Source organism: Panthera onca, chromosome A2 (genome assembly GCF_046562875.1).
Source record: "Panthera onca isolate mPanOnc1 chromosome A2, mPanOnc1 haplotype 2, whole genome shotgun sequence".
Taxonomy (NCBI): domain Eukaryota; kingdom Metazoa; phylum Chordata; class Mammalia; order Carnivora; family Felidae; genus Panthera; species Panthera onca.
Genome location: NC_138340.1, coordinates 150,564,986 through 150,587,882, shown reverse-complemented (window position 1 = coordinate 150,587,882; position 22,897 = coordinate 150,564,986). Strand labels below are relative to the sequence as shown.

The 22,897-nt window shown below is 36.2% G+C and overlaps 1 protein-coding gene across 8 annotated transcripts in view; it reads left to right on the top strand.

Annotated features, from left to right (window-relative positions):
• The window catches only part of CNOT4 (CCR4-NOT transcription complex subunit 4), a 148,349-nt gene that overhangs the window by 112,077 nt on the left and 13,375 nt on the right, over positions 1-22,897 (top strand). For 6 of the 8 annotated variants that reach the window (XM_078438968.2, XM_078438958.2, XM_078438953.2 and 3 more), the window contains 2 exons: positions 1,397-1,646; positions 2,833-3,330. In XM_078438968.2, coding sequence (XP_078295094.1) covers positions 1,397-1,646; positions 2,833-3,330 — 748 coding nt within the window. Of the gene's footprint in view, positions 1-1,396; positions 1,647-2,832; positions 3,331-8,354; positions 11,091-22,897 lie in introns of those variants that run through there. The other 2 variants (XM_078438976.2, XM_078438975.2) reach the window with 1 other exon arrangement.

Genomic DNA, 22,897 nt, shown 5'->3' with positions numbered 1-22,897 from the left:
TTCTTCTGAATTTTTATTTGTAGTTTTGATCAAAACAACTTATATAAATACAGAATTTGATAAAAATTTTAAACATCAACACTAATATTGGACATTTATCTCTTAACGAGATAGAGCTATTTTAAAATTGGTTTTCATGCATCCATAGATGAATATTACCTGTTGGTAAAGGAGACAAGTTTTAACTATATTGTTAGTCATTTTTTCATTTTATAACATCAGTGCTCAGGTGTCTTGTTTATATAGGTGGGGGGAAGTAAGAGTGTTATATCAGTATTGACTTTTTGAACTCCTTCTATGAATTCAATACCTAAGAGTCATATAAAGATTGAGGCACCTGGGCAGCTCGGTCGGTTGAACGTCTGACTCTTGTTTTTGGCTCATGTCTTGATGTCACAGTTCCGTGAGTTCAAGCCCCACATCTAGCTCTGCACTGGCAGCACAGAGCCTGCTTGGGATTCTCTCTCTGCCCCTTCCTTGCTTGCACTGTCTCTGTCTCTCTGAAACTAAATAAACTTAAAATTTTTTTAAATTAAAAAATCATATAAAGGTTTATCATAAAAATTATTTTGTTAAGTGTTTATTTTTGAGAAAGAGAATGTGAGCAGGGGATCAAGAGAATCTGAAGCGGGCTCTGTGCTGACAGCAGACAGCCCAATGCAAGGCTTGAACTCATGAACTACAAGATCTTGACCTGAGCTGAAGTCGGACGCTCAACCAACCAAGCCACCCAGGCGTCCCAAAAATTATTTTTCTTAAAGATTTTTTAAAAGTTTATTTTCTTATTTTGGGAGGGAGGGAGAGAGAGCAAGTGGGGAGGGGCAGAGAGAACATCCCAAACAGACTCCGTGCTATTCGCATGGAGACCCATGCAGGCCTTGAGCTCATGCACCGTGAGATCATGACCTGAGCCGAAATCAAGAGTCGGTCACTTAACTGACTGAGCCACCCTCCTAAAAATTATTTTTAATGATGTTTTAGAAATAACTTGATTAGATCTTCTTTCCATTTTGTTCTTAAGTATTGAGAATCACGTAGTTTGCAAAAGAATCAGGTCGTTAGTCACTTATCACCAGTCTGAATATTTCTAATACATTTTTGTTGCTCTCAGAAAGTTTTCACTTTTGGTCAAAGAGTGAGAAATACTCTTTTCTTTATAAAGTGAGAGAAGGTAGGTTCTGAAAGGAGAGGAGACTGACTTAGTCTTTTCAAGGAGGGTCAATCCAAAAAAAAAAAAAAGGATTTTTATTTGAAAATTCATGTTCTCATAAAGTCTTAAGCACCCAGTTTGAAGACCGTTGTTCTAATATCTTTTGTTGCAAGCCTTTTTAACGATGGCTTATTAAAGTATATAAACTTAATATTGATTATTCTTTTCCCTTCCTATTTTATTTAGATATCTAACAGTGATACGCCTTCACCACCACCTGGTTTATCAAAATCCAATCCTGTCATCCCCATCAGTTCATCCAATCACAGTGCACGGTCTCCTTTTGAAGGGGCAGTAACTGAGTCACAGTCGTTATTCTCAGATAACTTTCGCCATCCCAACCCGATCCCAAGTGGGCTTCCTCCTTTCCCCAGCTCCCCACAGACGTCCAGTGACTGGCCTACAGCACCAGAGCCACAGAGTCTCTTCACATCAGGTATACGACAGAACTGCTGCATGTGAATCATTTTACTTAGACTGGAATGAGACCTCATGGATGTGTTTTTACCCCTGTCCCCGCTCTTGCTTTTTCGTGCAGTTCTAAACATTTAAACTGCGTGGAATAAGATAGCCAGATAAGTAGTTGTATGACCTAGAACTTACTGTGTTAACAGATATCTTCAGAAATGAAGGGTTAGATCATTTTTCTGATAATAAAATGCTTATTCCTCTAGGAATTATTAAGGGCTGATATATTTAATCATATTTGTGTTTACATAGTTAAAGATTTTTTTTTTATCCAGATGACAGAGAGGTATGATAGTTAATATTGAAGGTTATATTTTGGCATTTTTGAGCTATTTTCATTTCTATTCATTGTAAGTTTTATTAATGTGAAGGACGCCATAAAGTTAACATTGACAATATAGCACCTATTATGAGTGGAGCAGACAGTTTTAAAAAATAATAAAATTTAAGTAGATACTTTTTCATTAAGTTACATTATTTTTTCCTAACAGTATATAAAGCATATATTCAAAATTACTTGGACTTTGTCTTTGATAAATATATTTTTAATTTTTTTTTTTAACATTTATTTTATTTTTGAGACAGAGGGAGACAGAGCATGAACTGGGGAGGGTCAGAGAAAGAGGGAGACACAGAATCTGAAACAGGCTCCAGGCTCTGAGCTGTCAGCACAGAGCCCGACGCGGGGCTCGAACTCACGGACCGTGAGATCATGACCTGAGCCGAAGTCGGTCGCTTAACCGACTGAGCCACCCAAGCGCTCCGATAAATATATTTTTAAAAGTAAACTTTACTAATTGAATTCTGTTACATCACGTTTGTTACCTTATTTCATTTAAATGACTTTCTCCAGGTTTGGATTATGAACAGCTGAAAGTATAATTTGGGTTTCAAGTACTTTGTTTTCTTTGATTAGTAAAATCAGTTTCTGTCATTCAGTTTTTTTGAAGTTAATAAGAATGGAATCATTGCTAAAAGTATATGAGGATTTTTATAATGTTATAATTTTAACATGCTAAGAAATCATACAAATTTTGGTTATATTTGCCTTTATCTTGTAATATAACGTGTTTAACTTTCACTAGTGTGGACACTCGTTAAGTATGCAAGTAAACTATGTATTTAAAATTCATCACTAATTGTCTTCCCAACAGAAACAATCCCGGTATCGTCCTCCACAGACTGGCAAGCAGCATTTGGCTTTGGTTCTTCTAAACAACCAGAGGATGACTTGGGTTTTGATCCCTTTGACGTCACTCGAAAAGCCTTAGCAGACCTGATTGAAAAGGAACTGTCAGTCCAAGACCAGCCTTCCCTTTCGCCCACGTCTCTTCAGAACTCCTCTTCACACACTACAACCGCCAAAGGTCCGGGCTCTGGATTCCTGCATCCTGCTGCACCGACAAACGCCAACTCTCTCAATAGTACCTTTTCAGTCTTGCCACAGAGGTTCCCTCAATTTCAGCAGCACCGAGCAGTTTATAATTCATTCAGTTTTCCAGGCCAGGCAGCCCGCTATCCTTGGATGGCCTTTCCACGCAATAGCATCATGCACTTGAACCACACAGCAAACCCCACCTCAAATAGTAATTTCTTGGACTTGAATCTCCCGCCACAGCACAACACAGGTCTGGGAGGGATCCCTATAGCAGGTAGGTTCATTTATAGCCTTTGAGAATTTGTGAATATCTCATGCCTTCAGGTTGTTGGGTGGGTAGGGAGAGAATTTTTGAATAACAGAGTACTTACTATTCTTGGAAATTTCTATGGGGAAAAAAAAAAGTCCTTATAATCCAAAAAAATTTTAACTGGATGGATGCCTTGTAATATTGAGCTTTATAAGGATGGTGGAGTATTATAACTAGTTATAACTTGGAAGCATTTTATTTAACAGAGTAGTTACCAAACTTCCATATGGAATATAAATGCACAAAGAAAAAGAAAAAAAAACGGACTCTGAAATTATGGTGCTATAATTTCAACACCATGGTAAAAGTTCAACACCATGGTAAAAATTCTGATTATACATTCTAAAAGGAAAATAATGAAAAAAAATATTTTTTAAGATGGTAATTAGTGAGAGCATGAGGGATAAAGCCATTCTGTAACTACTTTTGGTAATTATTTTGACTGCTAGGCACGCGCACACACACACAAACTGTGCTTTATGTTAGTAAAGTACTTAATCTTTGAGAACTCTGATTATTCATGTTTCACAGACATATGTGTATAAGTGTACTTTCTGTGAAAAAGCAATTGCTGAGAGATATTTTCCCTTTTTGTCTGTCATGTTTTTATTTCTGGGAAAAATATTTGGTTCCTTTAAGTGGTACCAGAATACTTCTGGTTTTATACTGCTACCCTTGAAGGTTTCAGAACTTTTGGGTTTTAAGGTCCCATATAACATTTATTAGATCAACTGACTTCTTTGTCTAAAGGAATCCTTCTTATTTATAGGTTTTGGTTTTTTTCAGTTTATTTAATTTGGACTTTAGAGATGACTGGTAAGAGAGAGAGTTTGTTTCTCTCCCGATTCTCTCAAGTAGAATAGAATAGTCCCTCACTCTGTTACATAATTAATAAAATTCATTTTTATCCCTTGTCATGGCCTTTAAGATATGGCACGGCACAGTGTTACCGTAATAACGTGCTGTTACCAGCAAGTCGTTCGTTCTCTTGTGTCTAGCAAGGTTGATAGGTAAATTTGAAGAGATCCATCAGAGTTCTTTGACTCTGTTCCCTTTGTGACCAACCACATTTCATTTCATTTTCAAGACAAGTAACTGAGTTCAGAGAATATGGTTTGTGGCTTTTGATACAGTGAATCTAACAGTTGATACAGCGAAGTTCACTTACATGAGCATGATAGCACCAATGTAGTGGTTCGTATATCGGTGGAACTCATGATGTTTGTTCATTTGATTATGGCAGTTAGTAGGTAATTCCGAGTGGCATTTTTGAGTCCTCTCCTTCTACATGATATTCACTTGGGAAACACTTAGGTATTCAGTTCCTGATACTGCTTTTTTCCCTTCCATTCGAGACAGCATATCAGAGCGTAATTTTGTTTCATTTTGCTTCAATCATTTTAGGAACGTGGCATGTAATGACTAGTAGTGTATCTCATAACTGATTATAACATTAAGAGTTAAAGTTAAGTTCCCCGAAATATCCTTAACATTTAAAAATAAAATATTACATCAATGATAATGAGTATTTGGGATACTGTTTGCCCAACAGAGAAGTAGGCCATATGGGTAATACAAAAGAACTATAAAATATGGGTACTATTTCCAGGTATTTTGCAGTATAGTTGAAGAAATAAAATTAATATTATGTATGAAAGCGGTGACTATATGATACTGGAATATGAGAGACCTCAGTTGAGCCTTTAATTATTGGGGAGGCTTCATTGAAGAAGTAGGAATTGATCTGTACTATGGTATCTTGGATTTGGGTTAGTGGGGAAAAGAGAAAGATCTTTTATACTGATGGGACTCCTTAGTAAAGGCGTAGAGGCAGGAATTCGTATGTAATTTCATTAAGAAGCAATAGAACTGCCTTCAGTAACGGGAGGTGCTTCGTGTATTGTATAAATAGAATGGATGAGAACATGGGGAACTCTGACAGCAAGGGTACAGTGTGCACTTGATACAATAGGAAGAAGGGGCCTTTGTGGGACTCTAGTTCTTAGCTGTCTTCATTGTGTACTTTTCTTTGACTTATTTATTACATGACCATCTTCAGTAAGTTATCTGTTCTTCTGATTTCACAGTTATCATATTGTCCATCAGCACAAAAACAATTTTAACCCAAATATTTCAAACCCGTATATATTATGAAAATGCCACAGTGGGAAGGAATAATTACAGAGTTGTGAGTGTAGTTGTCCTCGTGTTAATCATTTGAAATCTTCATCTAAACTAGATATTTATGAAAAAAAAAGACAAAAACGTGGCATTACATTATGGTCCTCTTTTTGTGGGTTTTCCTTTTAACATATACTCAACCGTAGAGCATAAAATACTTTTTTTCCCAGAAATTCTAAGAATGAAGTCACCACCTTGTAGGTTCTGAATCATTGTCGTGTTTTGTGGGAGGTTGGGAGAGCTTGTTATTTCAGGTTTTCCGTTTTTGACTCTGCATACTGGTTTGGTATTTAAATGGTGACTGATGATTAAGCTTCTTTATTAGATTATTTTCAAGTCTCTGATGACAAGAGAAATTTTAGTTTTAATGCACCAAAATATTTAAAATTGTTATCAAGAGTTACACAGAATACTCTGACGTCCTATAAATATTTGGCAAATACCTCAGGAAGCTGAATGTGCTAAGCCTCAAAACTGAATAGTTAGATAATTGTAGCCAGATGATCTGGGATTTTCAATACCAATTAGAAACGACAGAAATAAAATTCTGGAAAACTATATACATTTTAACTGTGTAATATGAAGCAAGTTAATACCTAGGCAGTATCTACCTTCCCCACCCCTAGTTGTAACTCATTTGTACTTGAGTTGAACTATTGAAATTAGGTTCAACTTTGTATCCTGCAATGAATATCATGGTGTCTTATCAGGGTATATATTGGTTAAGTGCTTCATAATGGAGAGTACATACTCTTTCTATGATACCTGCCACTTTAAGATATGCTTAGCCAGTACTCAACACTGGAAAAGGCACGTCTATTTATTTATTCTTTAGATACCTAGAGCAAAACAGTGTCCCTGACCTTTACAAGCACACAGTCAGGTGTCAGTTACCTATATATCCTACAGATACCATGTCTCTATGTGTTATATATTTGTATTTAAGTGTTGAGTTTTTGTTTCAATTAAATTATTAAAAATTTATGTATCTGAAACCTATCACGGGAAAGACAGTTGCCAGAGGTTTGACAGAAATGCAGCTTCCATTTCTTTTGCCTAAATGAAAACACTTTTTTTTTCATTGAAAATTAGTTATTTTCTTAATTAGGCGAAAAATTTTTAGCAGCATTTTCTTGGCTGCACATCCAGTTTGCTAAGCTTAGAAGGACTTTTGAAATAAATATTCTTGGTGGAAAACTTTGATTAGTGGGCAGTTATAGTAAGTCCATTTAGATCTTTATTATTGACACTGTGTGCTTTTAAGAAAGGACTTTTCTTGTCCTAAAAAGTGACTTACCTTATTCAACTCCTTCATTTTAGAAATAGTAGAGCTATGTTCCAGAAAGGTTAAATAATTTGTTAAAGGTCAAACATTCAATTAGTAGTAGAATTGGGATAAGTACCCAGATCCCACGTTCAAACTGAAATGTTTCACCACTGCAACATAGATGTTCTTCTTCACAATTGAAGATCACTGGCATGTACTTTGAACTTGGCTTTCTTCCCATAGTAATTGATTTATGCTCTCACACACTTGCAGATCCCTTTTCATCAGCAGTATCCATTCATGAGACAATTGGCCCAGCTCAGGGATATGGCCTGTAGTTACAAAGTAGAATGAAGTTTATCGACTTCATAAAAATTAATCTCTTGCTCAGTCCTTATCAGCAACATGTTCTCACCAACAGCTCTAGTAGTCTAAAATTTCCTTTACACAGCCTCCTTTGCTGTATACTTGGAATTGATAGAATCTTTGCCAATTTACTGAAAAATAATGAAAGAACCTGCTCTAAAGGCCAGAGGTCTTTTTCTTCATGTCGTCCGTTAAATCTGCCAGTTAAGTATTTCTAAATGTAATTTTGCAGATTTGTTTTTCCAAGAACTCTCTGCCAAGATGTTTTTATCCATAATGCTAAAAATTATTTGGAAAACAATCATAGTAAGTCTCAGTCTGTAAGCATTGTTATTTTAAGATATACTTAGAAAAATATTTGAAACTGTTTAGGATTGGATTTTTTTCATGTTTTTGTGCATTCAGTTTTACTTGTGAGGGGACATTTTTCTTTAAATATGATTACTGAATTAGCTATGTTAGCAGTGACTTGATTGAATTTTGAGTCATGTGTGAAACAAAGTCACTTGTACAGTAATTATCAATTATAATTAGGAGAACTGATCTCATTTCATGTATAGTTCTCTGACCTAGAAGTAGTCATCTTTGCTTTCAGTCAATTGGATCATTGTATTACTAGCATTTCACTATTTTCTCATTACTTCAGAAGTGCACATTGAATATTCAGATGCTATATGGTAATTTGCTGAGTTAATATTTGTATCTTTTTATTTCTTTTTTATAAACATAATTTCTGCCTTTAAAACATGGGTTTGTCATTTTTCCTTTTAAAAATCATGTTTTCACATCTGTGAATTTATTTTTAATTTTTTTCACAAAATTCTATTACTGTTAGAGGAGTATCTGAATTTAAAGGGGGTCCAATTGGCTTGGAAAAGAATGGCTTTCCTGGTCTCTTTTTTTTCCTTTTTGTCTATTTATAGTCCTAAATCTATTCTATTTGTTCTTATACCTGACATAGTATTAAATTGAAGGGTGTGTTTACAGTGTAACTACTTTCTAGGTACTTGATAAGTTTATATTTTGAAATTCATGTCTTGTTTCACACCCAGATTCCAGCCATTAAGCATGTATTTTATATATGTATCAGTATTCCAAATATTGAAATCATTTTTAAAGGGACTGTTAACAAATCTAGTCACCCATAACTAGACCATGACTGACTTTTCCACAGGGGAAGAAGAGGTGAAGGTTTCGACCATGCCACTGTCAGCCTCTTCCCATTCATTACAACAAGGACAGCAGCCTACAAGTCTCCACACTACTGTGGCCTGACAACAGAACTGAGAGGAGAGGATTAGACTCTGGGGTGCTTGCATGGGCAACCGGATTTTTGCATGATTCCTTTCTGATTTCGCATTTAATGTATACACCCAAAAGAGCCAATATAAACGTTCCTCATGCCTACAACTAGTGTGTTACCTCATAGTTGCTAAAGTATTTCTTCTTTAGGCCTTTAACACTATTTATTAGCATAATAATTTTGGCATTGTTTCTCATGAGTGATACTATTTTTAACTCACACAAATAAACTTGTAGTACTAATTAAGATCCCAGATGAGATTAGCTAGAATTGTTCTTATTTTGGCTCTATTATTGAAATTATGCAAAGATAATGGTAGTTCCTTGTTTTCTGATTTGTGAAAAAAATGGTAATATCCTAATATACTCGTGAAAAATTTGAAAATTTAAGAAGATAATGTCTATTGCATTTCTTTGAATACTTGAGAAGAAAGAATACATACAACACAAAACTGGTGGTGTCGCTTAATGCTCAGAAGGATGTTGTCAGCATTTATTTTTAGTTGTATGGATTTATATCCTATATGAATGCATTACGTGTTTAGAAACTGTTTTTGTTGTCTCTCATTTGCACATTTGCACTTTCTTTCTGAATGGTTGTTAATTATATACAGAAGGTTAAAAGATAATTACTATAGACTAAATGCAATATCTCTTTTCTAATGCACTGCCTAGTATACCAGGAAATGCCTCAGAAACAGAATTTCAACTTACAGTTGATTTATCAGAAACTTGAATTTGGGGTAAACATTGTATGTAAGAAGCAACCATAGTAGCGTGACGTTTTTATGGAACAACTGGTAGTTCTGTGAGATACCGGTTTGAAACTTCGTTGTTTAATAATTGAAATGTGATAATAAAGCTCTATTACAAGTACCTGGCCAGAATGAGACTAAGGTGGAGGAGAAGAGATTGAGGAGCCTCTAAAATTAGGCCATGTAAGTTGTCCTAGGAAATTTTAGTCTCAGAGTATAGTGGCATACTCTGTTAGGACATAATGTGAAGTGATGTTTTCGGATAATACACACTTTTTTGACATAGTTTTAAAGCTGATAATGAAGGAAAATAAACAATTAAATTCTGAGCGGTGAACAGAAACTGATTCAGAAAACGTGACCGTATTCTGCCTACATGAAGCATCTGGAAAGAAAGGGGAAAGTCCGCTCTCCTCTTGACATTTTCAGAAAACAATTGTGATAAAAGCTATGCCTTTATTTTTTGAAAAATATTAAAAGAGTAACATGAATACCAAAAAAGGAAGCCTAAGTATTTAAAATAATAATAATTTTAAAACATGTTATTAGGAAGTGATACTTAATATCATGTTGGAGTTTTCAAGGGTACCTCTTCATATAAAGTCTGATTATTTTCTGTTAGGCATAATAAGCAATTAGATGGTTTTGTCCTCAGGTATAGCAGGTAAACTAAAATCTGTTTTTAGTTAACCTTCGCTTTGGTTAACTGAGCGTGTAGGAATAGCTAATTATCTAGCCATTTAAATTTTTTTTTTTTTTTTGTAAAATTCTGCATAAATGACAATCTGTAATTTCTATTCAGAAGTGATTCTAGGGCAGCATTACAAGAAATATAGAAAATATAAATAAAATATTGTAGCCTTCTTAGAAGCCTTTTATCATGAGTTAATCATGGTTTCATTTTGCTCTAAGGTCAAGACATCCACTTACTGTCTCCTGTGATGTTAAGGTTTCTAGGCTTTGTTAACAAACTTGGGCTTCCTGTAATGAAACTTACTAGTACCTAGCTTTCTCCAGCCCTCAGTGCAAGCCTTTCAGTGCCTGGATCTTCTTACAAAGACTAATGGTTCGCTCCCATTTACTTTACTTCTCTGTGTTGAGAGAGAGATAACACGTGTTAAACAATGCTTCTTTCCTGTGGTCACTTTCTCTCTCCTTTCTCCTTCCTAGCCAGGTCCAAAAAAGTGTCAGGTGGTTTGTCTAGACTTGCTAGGACCCAGAACTCTCTCCGGTTTGCTTCTGTATCCTCTACACTTTGACACACACCATACGTCAGGAAAATGCTTCTTGGTCATTTAGGCTTCAGCTTACATATTTTCACATTGAATAGCTGAAGATTATCCTTTAACTTTGTGATTTCAAGACCTTGTAAACCTAGAATAATAAGCCTCACCGTTTTGCTTATTTAATATTCCATATAGTATGTTTCTTTTTTTAAATGAAGTCTTGAAATCAAGTTGTAATGAATTATGTTAAAGCACGAAGAAATGACAACACAGGAGAAAGTACTGCTTGACATAGCAAGTAAATTGATGAAACCAAATAAATGATGGTAAAGAATGAAAAATTCTAAAAAGCTTCAGATTAATTTTTATTAAATTCCTGCATGATTGATGTGTCATGCACGAGGGAAGCCTTTTACGCTTTTACATCCTAACTTTTAAAAAATTACTAGTCTGTTTCTTAATTCAGGAGTTTTTAAAGCCAGAGATCAGAACCCTTTGGATGTACTAGCAAAGTTAGGAATTTGTATGTATGTACAGCTGCCCACTTTTTTCTGGAGGGAAAATCCATAGTTACAGATTTATAAAGGGTTTGGTGACACTTCCTTCCCCCCCCCCCCCCCCCGCCCCCGAAGAAAAGTTAAGAACTGCTAACTTGAAATGGTTTTAGTGCCACTGCAAGAAATAGAGACCTGGAGTGAATGATTTAAGTCATGATGAATGTCAAGTGCCTCTTTTTATTTTCTTAAAGATTTCATTCCGCTGTTGCATTTTGTTTTTCCAGGTGGTGCTTTTATCTATTCTTCTCTTATTTCAGCAGAGTATTAATCAAATAACTGAGTGCCTATTCTGTGTAGTGACCTGAGTTAGGTCTTGAGGGATACAAGGTTGAATGAAGCACAGATCCTATCGTCAAGGATAACAGTCTAGTGACAGTTTTATTTCAAACGGTTTCTATAGGGTCAGCTCTTAATATAACAATGAGAACAGCCACAGCAACCAAGACTCATTTTATTATTCATTGCTCTGACAGTGGCAACAAAGGGTATTAAATATTGATAGCTGAAATTTTTAAATAGATGATAATTTGGAAGGAGTGAAAAAATTCTTACTAGGGAAGACATACATTCGTGATTCTAATTTAAGTGTCTTAGTCGTGTATGTATGCTCATGTCTCTAACTCTTAGTGTCCTGGGTGTTAAGTAGAGCTTTCTATATATATGTTCTTTTAAAGAAAACACTTGAATGCGTTGTGGCTGTGCCCATTTTTACTGACATGGCTCCTATTTGTACTGTGTTCCAAGCACCTTCAGGATTGCCAGAGCTCTCTTTTGCTGTGATACAGGTCCATAGGGAGCTACTCCCACAGAGGCGTTGCCTCAGAAAGCCAAGAAAAAGGAATGAATTGCAGGTGCATAGAAATCTTAAAATGAAGACCACTCTGTTATATGTGCGTACGTTAAAAACTGGGGGATGTTTTATCTCGTTGAGTTACAAGGTTTTAGATTTTTTTATTTGATCTTGAAGTTTCCCCAAATTTGCTTAATTGGCTTTAAGAAATGGATACCATACAGTTGAAAGCACAATAACTTTTTTGAAAGATTATCTTATCAAGAGGTGATAGCCTAAAGCAATGATACCTGTGTCTTTTTCTATAAAATATGGACCGAAACCAGTTGTCCAGTGTCAAGTCCTCTGCCCTTAGTGCTGTGTCTTGCTTCACTCAGCCTTTGTATCTGAATGAGTACCTACTACATTGTCTCCTTGTGCTGAGTAAATGGCAGTAATATATGCAGGTATTTACACATGAAATGTTTAGTGAACTAACCAAACACCATGCTGATACAAAAGGAGAAATGGGAATTAAAGAAGTTAATGTAAGCTGGCTCAGGGAAAGCCTTCACTAAAAAAGTATGGGGCTTTTTGATTTTGAAGGATGGCTGAAATGTAGATAATGGAAGGGGGAAATGCAATAATGGGAACAGATGAACAAAGAACCAGGGACAGAGATTGGAGTGGTCCCTAGGGGTTAGGAGAGAAGGACAGTAGGGAGATGGACTCGTCTGAAGTGTACAGGTCATACGGAGAGGTGGAGTAAGGGCTCAGAGCCTTGAAAACGAGGAAGAATAGTTAATTCAGATGTGGATATGGTCAATGGTAGAGAACTATAGGTTCTTTGGTAAAGATGTAACTTCATTGTAGCATTTTAAGAATATTAATTTGGTAATGTGTTTGCTTGAAATGAAGAAAATGTTCTAGTATGTTATTGCTGGCCAGTGCAAATGAGATGGCCTGGATTAGGACAGTAATAGTATAAGAATGGAGAAGAAATTATGAATTAGAAGCCAGAAAACATGAAATCTAAGAAAAGTCCTTCAGGTTTGTCTAGGTCTCTGGTGATCTTTAAAATGTAACTTTCATAAAGGTACAGATGGAAGCCAGATTCCTAGGATTCATGAGGAAGTGTCAAGGATATGGATACAGAATTTATTGATAACTTACTTAAGACATTTGGTAACTAAGGGAAAGAGAAGAATAAGATGTTTATTAGATGGGTGGTAGGTATTAGAATGCATTGCTTTCAGATAAGGTGGATAAATATTCCAAAGCAAAACATAAAGGGCCAATTGAGAGGAAGACTTGGACAGTGCTAAGGAGAAGGTAGGCCAATCCATTAGGATTACGGATTTTGGTAGTGCTGGGAAGAGAGAAGTTCCTGAGATGAGGTTAGGTTATAGGTTTAGCTTTAGAGAGGAGGGCCTTGTTCTCTGTAAGAACAAGCAAAAAATCTAGCAGAGAGTATGCAAGAGTAGAGAAAATGAGAATAGAGGAAAGGACTCAGATCAGTAATTATTGAATGCGTGGTGTGCGAGAATGGGAGTGAAGAGCAGAGATGGGATTCTTTTTTTTTTTTTTTTTTTAATTTTTTTTTTTTTTTTTAATTTTTTTCCAACGTTTTTTATTTATTTTTGGGACAGAGAGAGACAGAGCATGAACGGGGGAGGGGCAGAGAGAGAGGGAGACACAGAATCGGAAACAGGCTCCAGGCTCCGAGCCATTAGCCCAGAGCCTGACGCGGGGCTCGAACTCACGGACCGCGAGATCGTGACCTGGCTGAAGTCGGACGCTTAACCGACTGCGCCACCCAGGCGCCCCTGGGATTCTGTAAAGAAAGGCGGTCAAATAAATCTGTAAGAATAAGCCTAGAAGTGCATCAAAGAGAAATTCGAGAATTGCTGAGTAAAGATAAGGATCAAATTTAAAACTTGTAGAGTTCAAATAGGTATGGTCTTGTATGTTTCTCTGGTTGTGCACAAAGCATCAAGGATAGACAAAGCAAATATTGAAAGTTTGGTTAAAAGAAGAAGAAAGGGATACAAAGATACTCAAGAAGACAGCATTGAGGGGTGCCTGGCTGGCTCAGTCGGTAGAATGCAACTCTTGACCTCGGTGTCATGAGTTGAAGCCCCACATTGGGCCTACAGCCTACTTAAAGATTGTAGATACATAGATAGATAGATAGATAGATAGATAGATAGATAGATAGATAGATAGATAGATAATAAAAGTTTAAAAAGAAAAGAAGACATCATTGAAACACCTAATCTTGTGGTCAAGAAGAGAAAGAACCATTGGTGTGAGGGTGTTGAAGCGAGTTCAGTGACTTTAGATTTTGGTGAGGATAAAGAACAGGCATAGTGTTGTTAAGGGACTGACAGATTAGGAGACTGTGGTCAGTATGTTGACCATTCAGTATTGAGCAGTGAGTGCAAACCAAGGAAAGGGTGGTAGATAAATGTCTAACATTCCCCCTTTGGAAAGGTGGCTGGCTTTCACAACCCCTGTGATCTCTTATCTACTCACTTTTCTTCCAGTCATTTCTTGAGAGTAAGAATGCAGACTGCATGAGAGAGAACTGAGAAAGCGTGATACCACTTCGTGAATCCTGGGTCAGGTTTTTGTAAGTCAGTGACCCAAAGGAAAACGTCCACAATGGAATAAACGTTTCTTCCTCAGCACAGCAGGGTGTGGAAGCAGAATGTAGGGGAAGGCTTGGGAAGAGCCAGGGATGAGACCGGACAGGTATAGGTGAGCCCAGTGAGTGTGAGGGATAGTAGACCTGTTTCATGCTGTGGAAGATTTAGAGGCAGTGGGTGTGGCATGTGATGAGGCAGAGTTGAAGAGCCCATGTTACAAGTGTAAGCTAGTTTCTCCCAAGTGCAAAACTGAAAAGAACCAGCTTTCCACTTACATAGGGAAAGTTTCTCTTCTTACTTGGTGGTACTGGGTCATTCTGCTTTATATAGCAGATTGGAATTAAGTACTATATTTTTGAAGAGTAGCAAAGAAATTCAGAACTTTATCATAGAAGATTATAAAAGCATTTTGACAGTTTGCCCCTCCAGAGAATATGCTATGTGAATAGATATAAACCTGCAAGTTACTGAACTAATCTACTCTTAAGGTTTGTACACTTAGATGTGACCTTTAGGAAAAATTGCTGAAGATAATAGTGAAATAGGGATGGAGATAGAGATAAATGACATTTTTCCCTCATTTAATTAATAGCAAATACGCCTAGTTTGGAAGCACTCTTAATTTATTGACATTAAAATATTTTTCATTAAGTCGTCACTGGACTTGTTTCATATATGTCGGCTGAAATATCAACTATGACATGTAAAAGTGGTAATACCGGAAAGGGCAAATCATTGCTCAGAAATACTGTTTGTGAAACTGTGCTGATGGATCGAGAAGCCACTGCTGCTTAGATCTTCTTTCTGCCCTGTGATTTGCTGCCACGAGTATTATTCTTAGCAACCATATATCGCTGGATATACCAGGCTTTAATGCCAGTGGAACTCTCTCCAAAGAATTATCCTGAGAGTTCAGAATTCATAAGGGGAATCTGTTCTGTTCCATAGTGTTTTAGAGCATCTACCCTGGGTTCGAGTTCCACAGAAATCTAGTCTGTAACTGCTAGTTACCTAGAACTGAAGACAGGCCCAAGCAATCTAAGCTACTTGAGAATTGAACTGAAGTACCTGGAAGTTCCACGAAACAGCTGGAAATAGCTGTACTGAAAGAACCAGTCCATTCTTTCCAGGTTCCTTCAGACCATACTTCCTAAGGCAGCCATTGACTTTACTTTGTTCTTAGTCCACTTGACATTTTATGATTATTCGAAGGGTTCCTGGAAGCTCTAACTGACCCAGGAAAGCACCGTGCTTAGAACAGTGGTTTTGCTCCAGCTCGTGTTTGGTACCCAGGCCCACTGTTGTGCTCTTTTAAAAAGCAACACCACAAAAGCTTTTTTTCCCCCCCTCCATAAAATTTGTAAAGCCTTTAGAGCACTCAGTACCTTTTTTTGTTATATTGAGGTGAAACTCACATAACATACAATGAACTGCTTTAAAGTGTACAATTCAGTGGTCTAGTACTGTTCTTTATCTCCGTGTTAAAATAGCAAAATAACGCACTCCAGCCGTGAGAATTTTGACCATTCCTTGTGGGGCTGTGTGCATCTCATCTAGTAGACTCGGTGTTTTTACCTTATAGGCCGAAAGGCAAATATTAAACCTTCAAATACTGCATAACTCTTCACAACAGTATTACCTAAGCTGTGGGTAGAACAACTTTCATAGACTGCCCTTTCAAAAGGGGGAAGAAGGCAAGGAGCTGTTAGGTAAAAGAGCTTTAGTGTACATGTTTTCCTGAGTAGGTACAAAGGTTTGAAGCACCTGTCTGAATAGTTTTCAAATGGCAATAATAATCTCTGTGTCTTTGTGACATTTGATTAGTGTTATGTAAGAAAAGGTTTGCTTAGCAAAGGTATACTATAAGCGTAGCACTCTCTATGGATGTGAGCTTGAAAGTATGTGTGTGTGTGTGTGTGTGTGTGTGTGTGTGTGTGTGTGTGTAGGTTTATACTTAGTAATTTTCATTTAAATCCACTTGGTGAATGTAGCAGAGGAAAAAGTCTCAGGCCATTTTTCTGCTACATTTCGTATTTATTCCTGCTATGTTCTGATTAATTCATGTGTTTGGGATAAGTGATGCATGTATAGTCTGTTTCTAAATTTATTTTTAAAGAAATACCCTATTTAAATGCAGTGAGGTTATAGTGTGGGTGCCCATCTCACCTCTGGCCATATTTTATATGAACAAATATTTTCATAGCTTTTTCTAATCAGATTTCACTCTCACTACTAAGCATACCCATCCCATGTCACACTCTTTGGGAGAACCTAAGGAAAGGATAGTAAGAAAACTTTGTATTAGAATAAATTTCAGAGCTTTGAAATCTGTGACATCGTCTTTAACAATCTGCCTTTTAAAGACTAAGTAATAATGATAATAATAAACAAGGCTCAGAAGGATTGTGATTTGCCCATAATCACTTTCTAAAAACAATTTAAAGTTCTCTTAGCCCTCACCATCTGAATATGCTTTCATACATGTAACTCAAGGAGAAAAAAAACCTCAAGATTCAGAATATATCTCTTCTCTAAACTTTGTTGTGTCTTACAGTTTGATTATTATAGTAGTACTCGCAAGTCAAGGGCTTTCAACTGTGAATGTCAGTGCAAATAATGAAGTCTTTCAAAGTGTCCATCTACTGACGACTGTTATCACAAATCCTGTAAGTTGTGGAAACCTGTGTTAAATGTGACCCAGTGATCTTGGAGTAACTTCAGTGGGGGTGGTGGGGGGGTGCATAACCTTGCAGGTACTCTCAATGTAGACTTAAATTAATTACCAATGTGAGAACTAAAATAAAGGGTAAAACAGAGGTGGAATTAAATTTACCCAGGATTTTCCTGCAGTGCCAAAGAGCATTTAAGGACCAGCATGCATGATCACTAGACTGGTGACATCTCTAATATGACAGAATGAAAAAAAAAAAAAAAATCTTACAGTAATGGCACCAAGATGTACTACACTCACACTAAAGCTGTCATCTCAGACTCATCTTGAAGAACTATATGCTACACCATGTAAAATGATAGCATATCTGCTGATGTTTTCAATCAAGGAGGTTGTTGTTTTCAGCATAATGAAACAGAGGGAAAGCTCCACAAGGATTTAAAGATGATAATACCATCACCATCTCCAAGAAGAAATGCAGGAAAGCTGACTGCAATCAACTTTTGTAGCCTAGTGCGGTTTCCTTGTATGGTGAGATCTTATCCCGAGGACTATGCTAACATTTATACTCTGTTACTGGCCTTGCATACTGAAATCGTGTATCTATGGAGCAGAATATAGTGATCTGGAACATTACTGGGATGTTTTTAAACATTGTTATTTTATATGTTGGCCCTTGTAAGAAGACTGACACCCTGGAGCTGTTTATTTTTTTCTTTATTACATCTATACATTGAGTATCCAGCTAAAGGTAAAAGAGGCCCAGGGTTATAACTTCATCAAACCAAATAGGAAGTTTTCTTACTGGCCTTAAGCAGAATGTTGGGCTACGTACCATTGTTCCACTTATGTTAAAACATAGGTTTTAATTAAAACTTAAAAATATAGATTACTGGTAGATATGCCCTAGCAGGCATCCTTCCAACCCCCAGCTTAGGGTAAGCTTTACTACCAGGTATGTTTCCTTTTACTTCCAAGCCATTAATATTCATCACCTAATGTAACTGTGGTCTTTCCCAGACCTGGATAGGTATAACATATCTTGAATTTTAGTGTAGTCAATACTGTTATGTGTAAACTCCAAAGACCTCACCTATATATTAAATGAGAGTTGATTGGAATGAAGCCTATTACTAAAATAAGCAAAGTCTCATAATTTCCAAATAAATACATCCATTCCTGCAACCTTTATTTCATAACACACTTCCAGGTTTTAATTCTTGACCACCATGAGTCTTCATCCAATACCTTGTGTTCATTTCACTGTCCAGTTTTTTTCTTTCTTTGGCCAAACAAGAAAATCCTCTTTCTCCGTGTAACGTTTCGCAGTTAGAGAGGGAGTTCTCAGCTCGATCTTCATGTGTACTCCCTGTATGATTTCCCCACAGGATCCCTGACAGGCCTCAACTTTCCCTTTTCAAAGGAGAAAGCTGTCTCCCTCTCAGGCTGCTGAGTGTTTATTCAGAGTCTCTGTGATCAGTTACCTCCTAGTTACCTCCCCGGTAACCAGTCTATCACCTTTCAGCTCATTTCCAAACTGGCATTTAGTTTTAAGTGATCATATATCATTTTTCTTTTCTTTCTCTCTTAAAAACAGCACATTTGAACAGAAAGCATAGTCTGAGTTTTGGAATAGACTAACAACCATTGTACTGTTAAATGTTGAATTGATAGAAGATTTTTGATGTTGTAAGACCATATTATCCACTTTCCCCAACTTCTGAGTGATCCTAGCTCTTTTAAAAATCATTTAATACTTCTAGACTTTATGACTACGATTCCGTGTTTTACAAATATGTGTAATTTTTAATTAAATTTTTTTCCACTGAGATGTTAGTTCTAGTTCAGTATAAGGTTTCAGGATATGGTGAAATAAGAATTGTTTCTGATTTGAATTTGAGACTGTATTCATCTGATCTTCTTTGCTTCCTGCCTTCTTCACAGTAGGGCTCAACATTGAGAATTGGTTTGTCAAGACCATCTTTCGCAATCTTTTTCAAATCCAACTAGAATAAATCATAGCTAAGGATGAGCACTTAAATAAGTGTATATTTTAAATGATTTTTAAACTAAGGCCCCTTAGTGGACTGGTGGTGAGCATTTGAGTCATTTAATTCATCATGGTGTTTTGAATTGTTAATCTCTACAGGAGTATTATCTTTTGTAGATCCGGAAAGGATGTGTTCTTATTAAGACTAATTCTTTTTAAATTGAGACATCATTTGAGAATTGGAAACACAGAAGTTTTTAGTTTTCCCTAGTATGTGAATAAGTGGTAAAGAGGAGGAAACAGCAAAATAGTCTTCTTTTTTTTAATTAGACATTTCGTATAGCTAAAATCGCTAAATTTTAAAATATACATGCTTGGTTTGGAAATCAAACATTTATTTGTAAAAGAGTCCCAAACTTTAACAAACATCTCTTTGCTTGTAAATAGTACAATGAGGAAGAACTCTTAAGGATGTGTGCTTGCTTGATCTGTTGGGTTGGAAATGTTTATCACCATAATCATCACCATGACTATACCCATATCTGTTTCATTTAGTTTTAGTATAAACTAATGAGAAAGCTATTTCATTTCCTGAATTTTTTTTCCTGGAAATTAAAAAATAAAGTAAATTATTGTTTTAATGCCTGAAATGATACTTTCTAATCGAAGCGTGAAGTCATAGCTGGGTTATGAAGAATTTGTCAATTAAAATCATGTTTCAGAAAATGGATAATTTTAGTCTTTTTTGGGAATTTTTCTGACTTTGATTTAAATCCATAAGATAGGAGCCGTCTTTCAGAAAGAGATGAGACTGATCTTCATTGTCAAAATAAAAGTAAGCTGTGTAATTAAATGGACAAAAAACTGGGTTTGGTGTTTTTAATAACTTTTAGAAAATTTAGAAATCTTTTAATTTAGAAAATTATGAATATAAGAGATCTTAGAAATTTCAGTAGACACATAACCATATGGGGATTGCCTGCATAATAGGTAGCAAAATACTTTGGTTATGAATGCAAACTGAAGAAGAACTCCTACCCCCATAAAAATGTGTTATTGGCGCTGAACAATCAAAAGCTATCACTGACTTTGTTCAGAATGGCCAACCTCTAGTGGACCACAAAAGAAAACAAACAAGCAAACAAACAAGCAGAACAGCATCACTTTTAGGAAAGAAAATGATACAGAGTAGACATTCAGAAAATGTTGAATGAAAGCTAATGGTTGAGAGAGTGATATTGGTGTCTGATGACTTCTAGAGGCCTGCAAAACCTGGGTGTGCTTTGTGTTACATGGGGACTTTTAGAAGATTAACTCAGATTCAACTGCACATGAGTTACAACTTACCTCTTGGTTGTGCTGTGCTCTTCTTCAGTGTTGATTTCCCTCACCACTCCACGATCAGACCTCTCCTTCTGTCTTCTTTATCTCGGAACCGTCGTCTTTGTCTTTCAACTCTGGAAACCTCAGCTCCTGACGTTTACTTGTTTCCTCTCTACCACTCCCCCAAAACACACTCTCACAGTTTTTTAAATGCCACCTAATAACCTAATAACTTTCCTTACTTCCAATTTTTCATTTGTGAAATGTGTCTCTGTGTGTGTGTGTGTGTGTGTGTGTGTGTGTGTATAAGTTGTACATCTTCCCCCTTACAACAGGCACATATACACAATTCAGAATGTCTCTACAAAATATTTTTTCCCCCCAGAACTCTTCATGAGTAAATGATGAGCCGTTTGGGGAGCTCAATACTTTCTTAAATAGAGAGCTCTTTTAAGGGCAACCTCTGACACGTATTTTGACTGGACAATGAATGCCTTTCTTAAAAAACATAAAGCTCACACTTCAATAATCCAGATGTGATCAGATAACAGATCTATTTTTATCATTAAAACTACTTTTGTTACCCATATTTACATAATCCTTAACAGTTTACAAAGTCCTTTTATAAAAATACTCTGTGGAGTGGGTATTACCTCCCTTTTGTAAATGAAGAAACTGAGGTTCAGAGTGGTTATCACTTGCAATTTGCCTGTCATATAATTGCTAATTTAGACATTGTACATCTATTTACATGGTCTTAATGTTACCATTTTAGAAAATCCATTACCCATTTGTCATATCAAATATGAGCCTATTGAGTAAAACCACTAGATCCTTTTTTCATACGTGTGACTCGTTAGAGCTCTTTCATCCTGTACTTTCCTAATGCATTTGTAAAAATCTGGACGTACAGACCTATTAAATTTTGTGTTTAGATTTGGTGTAGTTAGAGTATACTCTTTGTGTATCACCATCTTACAGGTTTGTCTAATGAAGGAACTATGATTGTAAAGAGATAAATGTTATTGGTAACATTATTAATAACATTTGTGTGAAGAATTTGATGATTTTTAATTGAATAGTTGTTTTATTACTGATTCTGCCATCTCTAGAATTTGCTTTCATTTGCATATTTAAATTAACTTTGTAGGTTTTGGTGAGCATGAAAAAAAGCATGGAATCAAAGATAAGGGAAGCAGTATCACAGAAACATTATTTTTAAAAAATTCTATTCAAATTCCAGTTAACATACAATGTAATAATAGTTTCAGGTATACAGTATAGTGATTCAACAATCCATACATACATTTCCATATGTCACCCAGTGCTTATTCCAAGTTCAGTCCCTCATCCCCATCACCTATTTAACAGCCCCCCCCCCCCCCGCCCCCACCTCTTTTCTGGTAACTGTCATTTTGTTCTCTATAGTTAAGAGTCTGTCTGTTTTCTTGGTTTGTCTCTCTTTTCTCTTTTTTTCCCTTTGTTCTTTTGTTTCTTAAATTCCACACATGAGTGAAATCATATGGTATTTGTCTTTCTCTAAGTCGCTTAGATTAATATTCTCAAGCTGCATCCATGTCTTTGCAAATGCCAAGATTTCATCCAGCCATGTCTTTGCAAATGCCAAGATATCATTCTTTTTTTATGGCTGGGTATTGTTCCATTGTGTGTGTGTGTGTGTGTGTGTGTGTGTGTGTGTACACGTGTACACAAACACACCACAACTTCTTCATCAATCTGTGGACACTGGGTTGGTTCCACATCTTGGCTATTGTATATAATGCTGCTATAAACATTGAGGTGCATGTGTCCCTTTGAATTAGTATTTTTGTATTCTTGGGGTAAATACCTAGCAGTGCAATCGCTGGATCATAAGGTACTTCTCTTTTTAAATTTCTCAGGAACCTCAATAATGTTTTACTCCGTAACAGTGGCTACACCAGTTTGCATTCCCACCAACAGTGCAAAAGGGTTCCCCTTTCTCCACATCCTCGCCAACACCTGTTTTTTCTTGTGTTTTTTATTTTAGCCATCCTGACAAGTGTGAGATGATATCTCATTGTAGTTTTGATTTTTGCATTTCCCTGATGATGAGTCATGTTGAGCATCTTTTCATGTGTCTGTTGGCCATTTGTATGTCTTCTTTGGAAAAATGTCTGTTGATGTTTTCTGCCCATTTTTTAATTGGATTATTTGTTTTGTATGTGTTGAGTTTTATAAGTTCCTTATATATTTTAGATACTAACCCTTTATCAGATAGATATGTCATTTGCAAATATCTTCTCTCATTCCTTTTAGTTTTTTAGTTTTGTCGATTATTTCCTTCACTATGCAGAAGCTTTTTATTTTGATGTAGTTCCAATAGTTTATTTTTGCTTTTTTTCCCCTTGCTCAGGAGACATCCCCAGAAAGAAGTTGCTATAGCTGATGTCAAAAAAGCTATTACTGCCTGTGTTCTCTCCTAGGATTTGTATGG